The 13,753-nt window shown below is 36.2% G+C and overlaps 2 protein-coding genes across 8 annotated transcripts; one reads left to right on the forward strand and one right to left on the reverse strand.

Annotated features, from left to right (window-relative positions):
* Positions 1–1,330: 1,330 nt before the first annotated feature.
* Positions 1,331–3,797, forward strand: LOC107765458 (glycosyltransferase BC10-like). 2 transcript variants are annotated; one of them, XM_016584110.2, is made up of 2 exons: positions 1,331–2,243; positions 3,012–3,797. In XM_016584110.2, exons 1-2 carry the CDS (start codon positions 1,707–1,709, stop codon positions 3,654–3,656), a joined length of 1,182 nt encoding a protein of 393 aa, XP_016439596.2. In that variant the 5' UTR covers positions 1,331–1,706; the 3' UTR covers positions 3,657–3,797. The 2 variants fall into 2 exon arrangements, with proteins under 2 accessions (XP_016439596.2, XP_016439595.2); XM_016584109.2 differs by having other exon boundaries at positions 1,337–2,243; positions 3,009–3,797.
* A 524-nt stretch (positions 3,798–4,321) lies between these two features.
* LOC107765456 (uncharacterized) lies at positions 4,322–13,502 on the reverse strand. 6 transcript variants are annotated; one of them, XM_075222992.1, is made up of 16 exons: positions 13,086–13,502; positions 11,295–11,408; positions 10,314–10,373; positions 8,910–8,960; positions 8,746–8,841; positions 8,069–8,149; positions 7,862–7,980; positions 7,679–7,780; positions 7,319–7,435; positions 6,414–6,479; positions 6,178–6,244; positions 5,954–6,007; positions 5,770–5,865; positions 5,054–5,116; positions 4,928–4,966; positions 4,322–4,839 (listed from the first exon to the last, which is right to left on the reverse strand). In XM_075222992.1, the coding sequence occupies exons 1-16, from the start codon at positions 13,101–13,103 to the stop codon at positions 4,720–4,722; spliced, it is 1,263 nt and encodes a 420-aa protein (XP_075079093.1). In that variant the 5' UTR covers positions 13,104–13,502; the 3' UTR covers positions 4,322–4,719. The 6 variants fall into 6 exon arrangements, with proteins under 6 accessions (XP_075079093.1, XP_075079092.1, XP_075079095.1 ...); XM_075222991.1 differs by having other exon boundaries at positions 8,069–8,152; XM_075222994.1 differs by having other exon boundaries at positions 8,069–8,152; positions 10,319–10,373; positions 13,086–13,456.
* Between the last annotated feature and the right edge of the window lie 251 nt (positions 13,503–13,753).

Genomic DNA, 13,753 nt, shown 5'->3' on the forward strand with positions numbered 1-13,753 from the left:
TATTCTTCCTCCAATTCCCTGAGGAGTCTACCTTTCAAGATGTTTCTCTTCCCAAACTTAACCATCTTGTCCTTCTCAACATCATATTCTTATTCTTCTTCTCCACTCCATTCTTCTTCCTCCACTATTTTTACTTTTATTGATTTCAATGCAGACTTGGTTCTTTTAGCCAAAATAGATGGCTCCGCAGACTTGCTTTTGAAACAGACTTCTTTGTGGAAGTCTTGGCTTTCTTTGCCTTTGGAGTCACAACCTCCATTTCTTCTGTCTCCTATTCATCCCCAAGGACCAGGTCCATCTCGTCAATTTCAGTTGCCTCAACAGGCTCAACCATCTTTTTCTTTCCCTTAGCAGCACCTTTCTTCTTACTTTCTTCTAAGGCCTTTTTCCAGTTCAGCCTCACTTAGCTTCTTCTGACTCCTTGTTATAAATAAACTAGCAATATGAGAAGGACAATTTTTGTTGGTGAAAGCTTGAAACAAAGGGATATTGGTGCTTACAATAAGCTAGTAGTAAGGTCAGAACAAAGACGGGTCTCTAAAAGAAGCATTAGAGCCGAAGACAGGAAATAGTTGAATCCGAAGGCAGTGATCCTGTCTGTTATGAGAGAGAATGAGACTCATAAAGATAAAATAAATGCCTGCGACCCGATAGCATTTAATGAGGAATATTCTACAGCATTAAGTACACGGCCGCTACAAGGAATATGTCATTTACTACCCGCTATTACACATTCTTCAATGGCCCTCATAATTGACATTAAAGAGTGGCTTGATCCTAGGACCTTGTTCCCTAGGTGCAACTATAAATAGTGAGCTCTATTATCATTGTAAAGGATACAAATTTTCTGGCAAACATATGCTACACTCTATTCAAAGCTCAATATAATTCTATCTTCTTGTTTATCGATATCGTTGCTATTGTGCCCGGAAACCCTGCTTCTGGAATTATTATTTTTGTTATTTTTTCTCCATCTCATGGCTAAGTATTACATTTTGTCTAATTCATTTATTATTTTAAGATCAAATTAATTCACTTGTCTATAAACCATGTATAAATTCAACTATACCGTTTTACGGGTAAACTTGATTTTGTTTTGGATTTATTTTTCTATATTTTGATTCCCCTAATAAAAATTATAGCTGCTCCACTATTAAGAAGTTTTAAAATAATTTAGTTACGGGACTATATTGATATGTGCAACAGAAGAAGTAAAGGAAAAAATGACAGAAATGGCAAAATGGGAAAAGAACAAAATAGGAAATTTGGTGAGCGCAGAAATCAAAGTGTCTACACCATTTAAAGCAACCCAGCGCATCATAGTAAACAGTAATACCTTCTGTTCGTAGTTGTTATTTTACAAACTATCTTCACAAATTATGAGTGAGCTGGACCAATTAGAACAGAGAAGAATCAATAGATATAGAGGATTGATAATCACATAGCGTATTAATTATTTTAAATTGTCTCAGATTTTTGGTATTCAGAATTGAGTGTACTATATGTAGAAGAGCCAAACTCAACTAGTTTTCTATTGAAGAGTGTAATAATTGTTGTATTCTCAAAGATTTCAATTTTTATTCTGGAAAGTAGGTCTTAGTTTTTGCTAGTGAAAGGCTAAAATGGAATATAGAGGATTGAGACAATTAATTTAGAATTGAGGTGTTATTGTTGTGTTGTAAAAGTAGAAGAAAGAGGAGGTGAAGATGAAGAATAAGGGAGAGGACGTAGACTCACCATTTTCAGTAGCAAAAGACTTACCAATTAGTCTTTTAAGGGTGATTTTAATGTTGATCATATTTGTAGTTGGGGTAGTAATTGGATTGTCTTCAACCTCACATATTAAATGGTACTTTACTTTGCAACCTCAGCAGATTATTATTGCAAATAATGCATTGGCTAATACAATGAACCAAGATAGTAGTGGCAATTGTAAAAAGGAGGATTGTTTAAGCATGGGAAGTTTCTTTTGGCCCAAAGTATTGATACATGGAATGTCGGACGATGAATTGTTTTGGAGAGCTTCATTGGTGCCTTACAAGGAAGAGTATCTATTTAAGAGAGTACCTAAAGTGGCTTTTATGTTCTTGACTAGGGGAGATCTACCATTGTTGCGATTGTGGGAGAGGTTCTTTGACGGGCAGGATGTGAACAAATACTCGATATTTGTTCATTCGCTCCCAGGATATGTGCTTAGTGTTTCCAATACCTCAGTTTTTTACAAGCGCCAGATCCCAAGTCAGGTACGATTTCTGGCTGACTCAACTGTAGTTTGTTTATTGATGTTCTTTCGTGCTTATTTTGTGCGAGGCTAAAGGTATCATATTGCACTGATCAGTGATCAGCAATGGAGCACAGTTACCTTCTTGCTGCAAGCATCGAATTTCCTGTCTCCCGGAAAACTTTTGGTTTGTGAATAAATGAAAAATATGCTGAACTGTGTTCAAGCCGTGGAAAATGGGAGCCTTGGCGTAACTGGTAAAGTTGTTGTCATGTGACCAGGAGGTCACGGGTTCAAGCCGTGGAAACAGCCTCTTGCAGAAATGCAGGGTAAGGCTGCGTATTATAGACCCTTGTGGTCCGGCCCTTTCTTGGACCTCGCGCATAGCGGGAGCTTAGTACGTCGGGCTGACTTTTTATGCTGAACTGTGTAATATGTTACCTCTTGTGAGGTAAATGGATGAGAATTTGGTTTAGAAGGTGTACTGAGTGTTGCTACTTAATACAAAAATTGAGTTGTGGAGCTGTGTGATTCACTTTCGTCCAACAATGATAGAAGACGAGTTAGGTGGCTGGAGTGCTGGTGATAATTATGTCATGTTTGCAATGGATATTTTTGGAGAAAACAAAAGGAGAAAAACGCTATAGAGGTTATCAACATTTCTGTTGTTTGAGACTGAAAACTGGCTTTTGATTAGTTAGACTTAGTTAGATTACTTGAATTAGATACACTTTAAATACGGATGCCATGAATTACTCTGCTAAACCATTTTTATTCTGCATTTCAGCAGGTTGAATGGGGATCTGTAACACTGGTTGATGCTGAGAGGCGACTTCTGGCCAATGCCCTGCTGGACTTCTCAAATGAGCGTTTCGTCCTTCTTTCTGATAGTTGCATTCCACTTTACAGTTTCCCAACTGTTTACAAGTATCTCATAGGGTCCATCCATAGTTTTGTTGAATCATATGATGATCCTTCTAGTTATGGGCGTGGGCGTGGGCGTTATAACCACCACATGCAACCTGATATCAAACTTTCTGATTGGAGAAAAGGATCGCAGTGGTTTGAGATGAACCGGAAACTGGCTGTCAGAATAGTTCTAGATACCAAATACTACAATATCTTCCGGAAGTATTGCACACCAACTTGCTACCCAGATGAGCACTATATTCCTACGTATATTCGATTGTTCTATGGACCTTCAAATGCAAACCGAACAGTGACATACGTTGATTGGTCATTAGGGGCCTCCCATCCTGCAACATTCAGCGCAGTTAATATCACTGAAGGTTTCATAGAATCTCTAAGGAATAATGGCGCGGCGTGTTCTTACAACTCAGAGAAGGCACATATCTGTTACCTCTTTGCCAGAATGTTTGATCCAAGTGCTCTAAAACCTTTACTGAACCTCTCCTCCAAAGTATTGAAATTTTGAAGAATTGCTCTTGAGAGATGAGGGTATTTTTTTCACCCTTTCCTTACTGATTTATTCTGATAGTATTACTTCTTTTGGCCCATGTATGCAACTTTGCTATTGACTTACTAAAATCTTGTAGTGAAATGTGTAGAATCATCAGAGAGGTTTTGTGTATATGAATAAATGCAGTCACCTAGTGAAGAACTAATAATCAAGAGTTTTATTAGTAGAAACCACCAATAAATACATATTATGAGATTAGGGCAGGTTGAAACCACAGCTTAACAACTACGGCAGCAGCGGGTTGGAACACAAAACTGCATTTTTTTCCTGAAGAACTTTACATACTGCATATCAGATTTTACCAACCATTGTATTATTTTTATCCCTGTAAAACTAGTACCCTTTTCTGTCATTGCACAAGATGCAAAATACAGCTATAGTCTTGCGAATCTATTTCATGCAATATCTGCTGTTCAAAAGAGATTTTTTAAAGCTATTATCGCGTAAAATCTACTCTTAAACTAGATTGATTTTTTCTTAGGCATGAGAATACTTTTCAGAAAAATAGTATAATCTGAAAACAAATAAAGACCAATTAGAGCTACTATAAAAGCAGACATCAATTAATGTGAGAAACAAGAAAGAAAAGGAAGAGGAAAGACAGTTATACCAACCAGATAAAAATCAACAAATTGATTTTGATAAAATTTACGTACCTTACACAAGCAACAGTCTTTAGGCAAAAGAAGAAAAAGGTATTTACAAATTGCACAAAACTTAATCTTTAGCAGACTCAACCAAAGCGTAAAAATCGGAGAGGTAAAAAAAAATGATTGTAGGAAAAGTAAAGAACAAAAAGACTTGATTTTTCCTTCCCGCGCTAGAAAATGCTGCATGAACCATACACCATCGGTGGAAAGCTCTTCATGGATTCATCTTTACATGCTTAAGGTAAAACGGATCATATTGCTGCTTCTTCATTTATCTTTCTATCCGCGCTGTAATAAATTTACGCACTCTTCTGTACACATTGTATACACAAACGCTGCTTGTTTTGTATAAGGTGATCGATCATGTACTAGCCATGAGGTTCAGTTTCTTGGTTTTGAAATGGATCAACCCAACATTCATCTTCCTTGCTAGCTTTAACCCACCTTTCCCAGAAAATCTTCATTTCGATAGAGGATCGATTTCTAACCTGCAGTATGTTATAAATAAACTAGCAATATGAGAAGGACAATTGTTATTGGTGAAAGGATATGTCGAAAAGGTGAATTTGAACTCACCAGGGATCTATTATCAAATTTCTCATAAAGTGCAGTTGCCTGCAAAGCACAAAGAGTGAAATTTAGACAACACAACCAAAGACGAAGGGCAGACACAATTAAGGAATTCAGATTTGAACGTCTCACCGATGCTTCTGAATTGGACGTATTCTTGCTTTGTGGAGAATGATCTGCCAGTTCTTTGCTCGACTACAGAAATTAGAACCAAACACTGTGAGACAAGCCAAAAGCTAGAACTCCATTATAACCATTACCACAAGAAGCAAGCATGAAAGAGAGAGGACTAGTTACAAACAAATGTTTCAGTTCTACTATCATAATAGAAACCACAAACTATATTGATAATCACAATGTTTAATGTTACCATTATGTCCATTGCATGCTCTCTCACAGGTTCCAAGAACAGTGCATAAATGGCAGCATTACAAACTTTACCCATATTTAGTTGCTCCGGAGAAAATCCTTAACTTCTCAAACAAGAAAAATCCAAACCCCGTCACAAAAAAAGAAAAGCAGAAACAGAACTATCAGATGATATATGGATCAATATAACTGCAAAGGACGTTGTAGTTACACGAAGTTCACTCATTGGTGATTACAGACACATTTATAACTTTAGGAACTTTTCGTATTGTACACCAATAAACACTTTCTAATATGCAAAACTGTGCAACATTGTAATCCTATTTACTGATGAAAATAAAGAGGTAATCTGCACTAATTTAGTGGATAAAGAAGTAAGCCACCAGGGTAGTAGATGAAACAACAAACAGCGTGGACCAGTTGTCAACGTCTGTTCTCGTGAAGAGAAGATGATCAAACAAGACGAAGAAATTACTTGCCTTATTTCCATCTGAATTACCACCACCTAGTGTAGGGACACCCAGATGAGTTATGTATTCTGCATCAATCACGCCGACTTTCTTTGTACGATCACCCTGAGAACTAAGAACTTATGTGTTACCATCATACCAATTGAAGACCCAAAAGGAAGAGTTATTCAAAAACACTAGTTTAGGAATTTGCCTGTGCACAATAACCAAGCTTCTTATCCAGGCCCCAAGCATGGATCAAATCATTCTGTCGATAAAAGAATAATTAGTTAAAGGCAAGCACAATTTTCAGCCACAAGATTATCAGGAAATTTTAAAAGTATATTATCATTATGCAGATTCTCGGTATAAGCTACACGTAATCAACAACTTTGTTATATTTCAACTTGATTACATTGTTAACCAAAGCTCCTATACCTGGACCATATACCAAGCACAACGCCAGGCAGCTTTTGAGAATACAGGAGCCATCATTTCCACCCACCTGCATGACAGATTTACTTGCGGAATAAAAATAAAGCTCATTCTGACTGGTGACCATAATAAATATTCCAAGCCATAAGAAAAAAAAGAGTATTAGAGCTACCAGATTTAGTTTGAGCGGAACTTGTTAAGCTGATAATAAAGAGAAGGAACAGTTTATAGTTCTTTACCCCACACAAGGAGGCGCTGTACTGTTGTTATCACACCTCGAGGAACCTTTGAACCTGTAAAACCTCCTATTGAAAGCATCAAAATTACAAATCAGTTTTGGCATGAGATTCTTCAAGCAATAATTAAGTAAAAATGTGACTTCTCTAAATGAGATGGATATACACTTCAACATGGTATCAGCCATCCCTATCCCTATTCTTGATTTACCCAATGTTGGGCCCCATGTTATGTATCCAACAATCTACTAGAAAATAGACAGGTGTTCCAACTAAAACACAAGTAGATACAACAACAACAACAACAACAACAACAACAACAACAACAACAAAACCCAAAACAAACCCAGTGTAATCCCACAAAGCGGGTTCTAGGAGGGGTAGAGTGTACGCAGACCTTACCCCCACCTTGTGAAGGTAGAGAGAGGTTGTTTCCGTTAGACTCCCGACAGGACAGCGAAAGGATCAGCATATAGTAAAAGAAACCTACGGATAAGAAGGTATGAAGATAAGAGATTAATACTAATGCTACCGGCATGAAAATGAGACACTACCGCCTATCTACTAACCTTCTACCAGAATTCCCAACCTCCACACACCCCTATCAAGGATCATGTCCTCTATAAGCACCAGTAGATGTTGCATGAAAACTACCGCTAATCATAAGGAGAATAATGGTTTAAAGAAAGAAACTGTTTGAACTTTTTAACTTAAAACCAACTACATTTTCAGCGAATTTTCAATCTCACTAGCCAAATCAAGTAAATGAGATGAAAGAAGAGAAAGCCAAGCGCAGTAGTCTTTGGTCCATGAGCTCTAATTCATATAATTACAAAGTTCAGCTACTCAATAGCTCTTCCACTCATAAAAGATTAACTCTGTCCTACCAAGTTGAAAATCTGTCTAACCTGTGTACTCTAGAGTTCCTTCTGCGTACAGTAATAGGATGATGAACTTCTGATTTACCAAGATCAAGTGCAGGCTGTGATATCTCCAACCCTTCTTCTCTAACAATAGATAGATACCTGGAAAGGACAATGGCCACTAAAAAGGTTATTTCAAATGGCAAACTAATAGGCCTAAATACCTAGCAATCTCTTGTGAATTATCAGTTAGGTACCCACTTCTCTTGAGCATGACAAAATATTTATAATTTCTAACAAATATTAAGCAGTTGTTTTGCTAAACCACCCGACAGCTCCTTTAACACAGATTTCAGATGTTCAAGTGATGTATTTTCATAATGTAGCTGAAAATGAGGCACTAACTTGTCTGGATGAAAGCTTTCAACTCCAAGGTCCTCATCCCACAAGAAAATGTAATCATACTCAGAAACTATGTCAGGGTGTAGAAACCTCTTCGCAAACCACCTATAACCAGAGAGTTAGATGTGTGAAAATCTGCACAAAACTTACAGTAAACACAACGAAGTTGTCCAGAACCAACTTAACCATTTTGTTTGGTTCATAGCAGAGACATGTATGACATGGCTACTCCATTCCAGATCGTTCCATTCATCCACAACACCATCATAGTGAAACAGCATCACAACAAAGTCATGCTCAAGAAACTGCAGCAAGTTATATAACCGATATGAGGAGCAGAACTTATGATCCTATTTTGAAGCCAAACAAGGAGGCAAAGATGAATATACATACCTTTTTAATGAGGCTGTTCACCAACTCTTTTTGCTTTATTCCAACTGCAATCGCCAATAAATTAACTGAATTTGGCGACTTCTTCTGAATGGAAATATTGCATAATAAGCAAATAAAGACACAGAGAAAATAGCAGAAAAAGTTATGCTAGTTATGGGGCTTGTGGACAGATAAAATGATAAAAGCTCTCACAAATGAATTTGGACAACATTGCACCAAGGGAAACATAGTGCAAGCACGACGATTACAACGCATAAATTTTACCTGCAGTATCCTATCACCATTTTTTCCAGATGGCATTCCACATGCCTCAGTAATTCTATCTTTCTTTATTTTTTACTCTTCAAGTTATGGGTGGAAGATTGACAGTTACATCACTATTAGAAGCTTTGCAACATCCTAGATCCAGTGGTTGAGTGGCCTAAAGACAGTAATTATATACATTTTCTATATGAAATAAGACGATCATATTACTAATGTGTTCCTTCCGGACTTGGATATTCCATATTCCATCAACTTTACAACATAAGACATAATTGTGGCATCACCCTTAGATCCTACTTCGACTATCAAAATCAAGGCCCAATCTGTCATCAGAAAACCACGGAGAAGAATAGAGCATTATTACTGGATTACATGAAAAACTTGATAAATCATATATGAAATTGTTTACGTACATCAACATCACCCCACAGAGGGCGCATTTCCAGGTTCGAAGTTTTCGAAACAATTCCTTCAGGAAGCGCCTCACTCCCAAATGGCCTGCACTTTTCCTGTGAGGAATAAATCAGTAACTTAAAAGAAGCCAGAAATCAAAAACAAAATAAAAATAATAGCAAACCTTGCATTTGGTAGATGTATGACTCGTTTCTTTTTGCTGTCTTAACCGTACCTACATGGGAACTTTTTAAGTCAATTCACAGATATGCTAGTGTAATTAAAGAACAAGACATTCCAAATTTATTTTAGTAGACTGGTCTCAACCAAATTGTATTATTTTCTCATAGACTAGGTAGACTTGTCTCAACCAAATTATTCTTTTGTTCTCATCAATTAGGTTGACTAGTTTAAATCCAAGTTATAATTCTTTCTTGGGCATAAATTTTATAAGGTAAATCTTGGACGTAAAATATACTGTCACTACATTTTGCAGTACTGTGCAAGAGCAAGTATGCTTTATCAAAACAAATGGCCACAGGGGATTTTGCCCCAAGCAGTGTCTTTCGTCGAAAAATTTACTAAATATGGTTAAGCAAAACGAAAATATTGGGTATAAATAGAAAAAATAACATCGCTTGTAAAAGAAGGATCAACTGGTTTGCTGGTATATCGTCTTTGAGAGGTCAATGGTCTGAACCCCGTTGATTTAGCCCGAGTTATAAAAAATTTAAGCAGCCTTAAAATCCAAACTTGAAAAGTAATCAAATTTGGCACCTCTTACGAAAAATCCAATGGCCAAATATATGCACTACAAGCAAACCATTCCACAAGTCAACTTCAAATCATTCATCTGGTAAGGCAATGATTTAAAGAGAGAAACTAGGAAATATGCTGAGTAAGCAGTAAAAACTACTTAAGTTGCCTATTAAGCTTTGTAACAGATCTATAATTCAAGCAGCATGCCCAAATTTTACTAGAACCCTCAAAATGAAGGAAATAAGATATTATACATTTAGCTCTGTCTTTTTGGGACAGGCGATTGGAGCATACAAATTTCATATTACCTCCTTAGAATCTTAGAACTAACATGCATGCTACAAAAAGAACTTCCGAAGCTTAAAGCACGCACATACGAAGTACTACAAGAGAACAGATACTAGTTCTTAGGCAGACATAGATACCACGGTGTCTTGGAAAGTCAAGGTCAGAGGAAGCAACCAGAGACCATCTGACATCATAGAACACTGACAAGATAAAAGGGAATCCATGATAACTATGTCTTGGAAAGTCAACGACTAGAGGAAGCAAACAAAAACCATCTGAAGTTGTAGAGAAATGAAAAGATAAAAGACAATCTACACAAATGTCAAGAGAGGACATTTGAATTCTATACTTCTTTATACAACAAGAGTTACAACTTTCAATTTTTAAAAAGATAAATCAAAACTTAATCAATACCTGAGACTTCTGTCTTTGAAAGGGCTTATAAATACAAACATGTTAATTAAAACCAGAAATCAGGTGCAGAATTTCCACAAATGAAAAGAAGCCTACAAATTCATGTTCATTTTCTGAAAAAACAAACCTCACATGTACCACATTGTGCATTCTGTTGTGAGTTGTTCATTCCCAATCCTAAAAACACCTGCAAATACTTGAATTATTAAGCTTATAGTACCAGATCTCATGCAACTACAATATTTTCATACTTGAGATGTTATCCTACACAAAATTATTGACTATTTGGCGACACAAGAAACAAGAAAGCTCCTTCGACCACAAATCAGCGTGCCGCTTGCTAAAGCATGAAATTTGTATTATGTGAATTCACCTGAACCTCAGAGAATGTTATTAGGCTATAGAAAGAAATCCAGGAATAATAAAGTGAACATATTTCGCTGACATGGATATATATCTCAGGTGAACCTAAAGATTATAGAATGACATAAAAAGATTTTTTTTTTTTAAAAATAACTTCAAGTTTGATTGCTCAATGCTCATGGCATATAGCAGCATCACTTAAGCCTAACTCTAAATAGGCATAAAAGGGTTTTAATTGTCCACTTTTATGTTACAAGTAAAAGCATATTTTCTAATTACGCCAACATGAAAGACTGATTAAAACACTCTGCACTCAATCATTCAGTTCTCACAGTTCTTGACCTCTTATATGTCATTCAGAACAATAATATTGATAAAGTAAAGGTTGTAACCCCTGAGTAAACGGTATAGCACCAATGCAATGGTGTGAGGGAAGTCCTTTTTCAATTTTTTGTTGGGTCATCTCATTCTTATTGCCATAGTTTACAAACTCTACTCGCTACGTAGAGAACAAGTTCAGAGACAAGAGCTGTTTTTTCATACACAGAACAATATATGGTAGTCATGCATCCTAAAGCAAGTGAAATTTGATGTTTGTTTACTTGCTTTTACGCAGAGCGTGCAAGGGATAACTAATTTAACACTTCAGCCAAAGAAAAGAACAACACAAGTAGGATTGAACTTTATGTAAATTCTACATATGTGAAACAGATAACAATGAAAGAATGTGACAACTAATTTGTACCCTGAAATCCTTGGCCAAAAAAGCGTTTCCAGTGAAGTAAATAGCACAAATCAAAGCAACAGTGATGAAGATGCTGCAGAGACATGATCTACTTTTAGGATCAGGAAGGGAAACCTGAAAAAACGACATGATGATAGATAAATTAGACAAGTACAGATCCTACTACATAATCGCATATATTAAAATAACTAATACATTAAAGAGTATTATCACATCCCAAATTCAATGTCCCGTTTCCTTTCCAAGTAATGTCCATTGACAATGCAATGTCTACAAAACTTGATAACTTAACCCCCCACCCCACCCCAAACCCACGTTTCCCTATTTACGCTGAGCAATACAAAATGTTCGATTCTCATATTACTAGAAGCACAAAGACAAACATTGACATTTTTGTTGGGACAGATGGAGTATCTTGATGATGTGGTTACTATATTTGCTTTTGTGGTAAAAGTAAATCGATAGGAGGAGTTGGTGAATTATCCCACATTAAGTGCTTATCACACACATGTTACCGAAGATGAAGCTCTACATGACTTTCTAAAACACACCAATGAGACTAATGTGGTCAATTTTCAGTGAAAATCTGATGATTGAAAAGAAGAATATACCAGTGGCAGTCGTGATAGGTATAAATGGAGGATCTCTGCTATCAGATATGAGAATGGTTGTACTTCTAGTACTAGCCGTAGGTGCTTGACTATGTTAAACGAATCCTCCATTTGCCTTGACGTACCATTTTGAACGGAATTGATATTGGTGTGGGGTACTTTGTGTGGATCTTTCAAAATATACCAAATATTAGCAAATAACTAGACGTACCCTACCGAATATTTAGACATATCTGCATTGGATACATACTAGTGATGAGTCCAAGTAACATAGTGCTTATACACATTAACCAGGTCAATGGGCAAGACCAGAACTGTCAATCATTTTACAAATTTAAACACTAACAAACAGTTGTCATAAAAGATCTAGCTTCCAGTCGAGAAACATATTACTCCCAGTACTCCTACCCCCTTCGCCTCTCCTCCTTCCACTGTGCTTTTTGGGTTATTGCAAACTTGAAAAGAAGCTCAATTAATTGAATTAACAGGGTACACTGCCTGAGTTCTCTAAGGAAACTTAAAAACATTTCAAGATCTTAAGAGTTATTATCTAAATGTTTAATCTATTAACTAGATAATGTATCTGAAGGGCACAAAAAAAATTAAGAGATGATTAAAAAGTAATTAAACATGAAACAAAAGAAATTGATATATAGGACTAGAGCAAAACCATAATCTACCCGTAATTCCAGAATATTTAGTTAGATGCACTGAACAATTTCTTACATCCAATTAAAAATAATACCACTGGCCAGTGGAACAATCGAGGTGAGCGGCGCAAACGGGCACCATAGTCATTAAAAATAAAATTCTTAAAAATAAAAAACACAACTAAACCCTTCTTACTTTTATTAGTACAGTTCAATAATTCTATTTCTCTTTCAAATTCCCAAAAAAAATGAAAACTTGAAATATATTGGGAAAAAGAAGTAAAAAAAATTATCTTTATTGTTCCCCTGCTGAGTTACCAACCTCAAAGGTAAAGTACATTAACCATGTCAACCTCAAACACCTAAAAGAAGCAAACCATAAATGACTCTTAAAAAAAAAGACACAAACTACCTCCAAAAAAATTTCAAAAAAAAGAAGACAATTTGAACTTAGAAACAGCAATATATAGACAATCATAAGAAGAAAGAGCACAAAAGAAGCCCCATTTAGGAGAAGAAGAGGGACTTACAGAGCTAAAAGGCTTCATCTTTGAATGTATGAAGCTCCAAAACAATCACAAGAGAGCGATTGATTTCTTCAGAAAATAAAAAGTGGGACTTTTTTGGGTGCTTTTCAAGAAAGTGGGAATAGTCCTAATGGAAAAGCAAAGCATAAAGAGAAAGACTAGAGAAAGAAGGCAATTAAAAGGTAGAATTTGTATATTCAAATGCCAAAAAGGGTGAAGTTAGATTCCTTATCTTCCCTAACAGTATTCCCCTCCAAAGCTTTTCAAAAAACTCAACCAAAAAGAAAGAGAGAATTGTTGGAGTTAAACTTAGATGAATAGTATACATTATTTACGAGTACAGTTTAATGGTTAAAGAGACATGTGGTTCTTGAAAAAGCGGCGGAGTTGCACGGTGCTATGTATTGTCGTGCCAGATAGATAACGTGACCGAGCTGTCTTCTCGCCACTATCATATCTGTTACTTTCCTTTCTACATTTTCGCCACATTATGTGGACCCCACTTTGGGACATTCATGTTTTTCATTTTACACGAGAGAAAAGAAAGAATTGGAAGAAAGTGAAAATTAACCACATAGGTATTCCTCAAAGAATAAATTACTCTTATCATTTGGGGCAACCGTATTAGGACAAAAGAGACTTCGGGGTCGTTTGGTTGGGTGCATAACAAT

This window comes from Nicotiana tabacum, chromosome 10 (assembly GCF_000715075.1).
Source record: "Nicotiana tabacum cultivar K326 chromosome 10, ASM71507v2, whole genome shotgun sequence".
Taxonomy (NCBI): Eukaryota; Viridiplantae; Streptophyta; class Magnoliopsida; order Solanales; family Solanaceae; genus Nicotiana; species Nicotiana tabacum.